This window comes from Setaria viridis, chromosome 6 (assembly GCF_005286985.2).
Source record: "Setaria viridis chromosome 6, Setaria_viridis_v4.0, whole genome shotgun sequence".
In the NCBI taxonomy this organism is placed as follows: Eukaryota; Viridiplantae; Streptophyta; class Magnoliopsida; order Poales; family Poaceae; genus Setaria; species Setaria viridis.
The window spans coordinates 34435163-34439159 of record NC_048268.2 but is presented as its reverse complement, the minus strand read 5'-3'; the positions used below and the strand labels follow the sequence as shown (position 1 = coordinate 34439159).

Sequence of the window (3997 nt, the reverse complement as noted above, 5' to 3'; positions counted from 1 at the left end):
GACAAATAGAATGAGAACGTCTACTGTTCATTAACCGCGGCCAATACAAATTACAAGCATATGAGCTCTGTCCTTTTGTTCATCTGCTGTTGACATTCACTTACCTATTTATTTTCAAGTAACCTAGCTAATCTTCCAAGTTGGTTATATACATGAATCTGATTAATATGCCTTCAAATCCAGAGTACACGCTGCATCAATGAAAAAGGGGACACACATTTCACGTACAACTGTCGTACAACCATGTGTTGAAGCCGTTCATTCATTTCACATCGATGAAGACACAATGCCTTTAATGGGTTGTGCCCGAGAAATGCAAATAAATAGAACGGCCGAACGTAGCAATTGCTGTTACGGCTTCAGATTCCTCTTCCCTGAAGAAACATTACAAAGACCTTGAGGACAAATTTCAAGTTACAATTTGACCACATGCAGAGGCCATTTCTGCAGCTGCTACGACTACGAACATGTATATATGCTCCATGCATAGTTGCATACGATACACGTTTGGGTTCTGAAACCTCAGCTAGAAGCTTCCTGAACCTGATTATCTTGCTTGTTAATGATCCGGTGGTACTGCTTTCTTCCTCTCACTAAATTACACTGCATTACATTACACAGATCGAGGGAGGGAAAAAGAAAAGGAAAGGAACTAAGTAAAGTAGTGACAAGAAATGTCGTTGGAGAAAGCAAGTAGAAGATTAAGTAACGGCAGGTCGTTTTCGTTTCCTGGTCGCCTAAAGGCTATAGGCTAACTCAGCTCCGATCAATCCAGCCTCTCATTGAGAAGCATGCAGCTAGCAGCAGCTGCAAACCTTGCGGTTCTTGTGGCCGGCCAGCCGGCGGCGAGGTAGCTAGCTGCTGACCTCCTCCTCCTGGTCCGAGCCGTCCGTGACGCAGCTGGCCGATGACGACGTCGGCGACGCGGCGGCGTCGTGGCCGGCACCGGCCGGCGCCGGTCGCCGCCTCGGCCTGTTGCTCCTCTGGAAGACCCGGCACACGACCCACTCTCCTTCTGCCTGAGCCAGTCTGCAGCCCTGCATCGTCATCACCAAGCAAATTAAAACTGTCAGCATCGACAGTAGCAGGAATTCAGCACGAGCATCTTGCTACTATTGCCTATTGATCGAGCAATTGATCATAGCTGAAGGCTGTAGCAGCTGGAGTAGTGACACTATCTACTGTTCCTGTTCGAGCACACTTCGCCAATCAGACAGATTCAAGTGCCCTACTGTACTACTGTGGCAATCAATCAATTTACTCGAAAACAGTCGACAGGATCCTTCTTCATTCTATCATCATCAAGACGCAAGATCGATGACTGCCGCCGAGTACGGATCGATCGATCGATCGTTCAGTTGCGTTGTACGTCCATGACTGCAGATCTGGCCACTGATGGATGACCCGTACCGTACAGGAGCAAATCTCTCGCATGCAACACTTGTTCTAGGCTTCTATCCTTCTAGATCCAGAAAGTCAGAATTGATCGGCAGGTAGATGCAGGCGGATTGAATACGCTCATCGACTGCTGTTCAGTATTTGCAGGCCAATCAAGGCGTCAGGGAGAGAAAAAAAATTAAGTGCCAGTAGTTCAGGCGCTGCTGGTTGGTTGGTAGGTCGGGTAGTATGGTCATGGAGGCCGGGGGGACAGGGTGATTACGGAGAAGAAAATGGAACTCCGATCGATCTGAGGTCTTGATGCATGAGAGAGGGGAGAGCATCTGGTACAGAGTAAGTACAGCTACCACTCGGTGTCGGCATAAATCTGCAACCACCGGATCGATATCGCCGCAGGCGATCCATCGGATTAACTTAAAACCAGCGGCGGCAGCGGGGTTATGGCTGATCACGACAGGCAATTAAGCGGCGACAGTTCCGCGAGAGATGCAGATCGATGCTAGTTGCTCTGTCCTTGATTATCACGCGGATCTGCCGCCGCCTGTCCGGCCTACTAGCTCATCAACTGGTCGATGATCACTGGTGGTGTAGTAGTATGAAATTGTAAAGCACATCACATGTAGGTTTTCAGGATTACTCATCAGTACCCAAAACAAAGCTTAAAATTTCAATTTTATTTGCCTCCAAACATGAATTTTGTAAATGACATATGCTACTACATATATGGAGAGCATAACTTAACAGGCTTGCTAGTTTATCGGTCAGAGTTAGATTAGGGCTAATGGAGAACATGGACATGCTGTGATTACTGATTAGGTTATGCATAAGATAATCATGCATGCCGGACACTGCCGGTTTGATTAGGTAGGGGAAAACTCCAAGATGGATGCGCCGGAACCACTTTGCACTGGGTGCACGCTCCACCATCTATCTACTTGCTCTCTATATCTAACTTACCTAGTTCATGCCTCTCGCTATCTATAGCTAAAACATGCTAGGTGTACGTGTTGGATTCCTGAGTTCATCTCCTAATCTCCCAGGCTCCGGTGTTAATACATGTCCACAGTTACTAATGACCTAACTTTTAGTGGCCAATTTTTCATGCACTCAATTTATTTGCCAGTTACGCGAATACAGCAGTCAGGTTACTAGTTAGAACTGTAGAGCATGAGGAAGAAAATTAAAGCATCATGCGGATCGATGGGTGTGCACAAAGTATGAACAAGCTGGAGGCGAAAGAGTTGCTCACGTTCTTGTGCAGCGGCGCGGCGAGGCGGTACTCGTGCATGACCCAGCCGGCGGCGAGGGAGTCCGACGGCGCCGACGCCTTCTTCTTCCGCCGGGTTACGAACGTCAGCGTCCTCTTGACGCCGACGAGGAGGCTCCCGCCGCCGCACGGCCGGGGAAGGACCACCGGCTTCTCCTTCCCCGCCGGCTTCCACCGCCCGCTCGCGGTTGCCGCCCTAGCGCCGCCGCTCTTGCTGCATCCGCTGCCGGCGCCCGCCGTCCTGACCGCGAAGAAGTACTTCTCCCCCTCGCTTGCATCTGGTGGTGCCAACAAAGGCAAACAAAAATCGCAACTTTAATTGTCAGTGACACGATGCGCTGATGCTTGATCAGAGCATACTAGTTTGTTGATGGGTGTTGGAAACACGACGCTAGCTCCAAGTGGCTATGGCGTGTGTGTGCCGCTCGTACCGGCAGGGATGTCCCAGGGGTCGAGGCTGTAGAGGTCGGGGACGACGGGGATGACGGCGGCGGGGAGCGGCACGCCGAAGGCCTTGCGGCGGAGGTACTGCACCACCAGCTCCTCGTCCGTGGGGCGGAACCGGAACCCCGGCGGCAGCTGACGCAGCGCCGCCACGCCGCCGGCGTGCCTCACCAGCACCGGAGCGCTCTCCATGCCCAGAACTAAAAGCTACCTAACGCTACCACCTCTAGCCAATCAATCAAGCTACGGGCAGCTAGCGAGCTAGCTAGCACACCTGCGCGTGCACTGCTCGCTAGCAGCTGCTGCTCTCCCGTGGTTCAGGGTCAACTGGTAGAGCTAGGCTGCAGCTGAAGAGCTCGCAGCTTCTCTGATCACTTGGCGCGAGCAGAGTGATGAGCAGGAGGCGTGCAGCTGCTCGGAGCCGGAGCGTCCATGGAGAGAGAGAGAAGGAGATCGAGCTACTAGCTAGGGGAGGGTGTGTGGGTGCCTGAGGCTTTGGGGGGGAGGAGAGGGGAAAAGGGGGCGCCGGGCTTTATAGGGTGTGTCCTGTTGCGTCAAGCTTACTCCACCTCTGCCCTGCGGCCTCGGCGTCTCAGCCTGTGGCTCAGCTCAGCTAGCTTGACGCCATCGATGCCTTCTCTGGCCTGACAAGCCCCGGCCGGACGGCATCGTCGCCTCGCCCCCTCCTCAGCCGGTGCCGTGAACTCCTTCCAGAATCTCTCCTCGAAGTTACTTGCTCGCTCCCGCTACAGCGATGTGAAATTGCCGCTAGCTAGCTGCCCCGTTGGTTTCTTAATTTCTTTTCCCCCTTCCAATTCCGATTTCTCTGCAGCGGGTGATAAATCATTTATCCCCAGTTTTGACTCTGGAGTAATATATATTCGATGG

General features: G+C 52.2%; 1 protein-coding gene across 1 annotated transcript; it reads right to left on the bottom strand.

Moving 5' to 3' along the window:
* Positions 1-320: 320 nt before the first annotated feature.
* LOC117860738 (NAC domain-containing protein 18) lies at positions 321-3755 on the bottom strand. The gene is made up of 3 exons (XM_034744112.2): positions 3097-3755; positions 2648-2943; positions 321-1037 (listed from the first exon to the last, which is right to left on the bottom strand). Exons 1-3 carry the CDS (start codon positions 3299-3301, stop codon positions 855-857), a joined length of 684 nt encoding a protein of 227 aa, XP_034600003.1. The 5' UTR covers positions 3302-3755; the 3' UTR covers positions 321-854.
* Between the last annotated feature and the right edge of the window lie 242 nt (positions 3756-3997).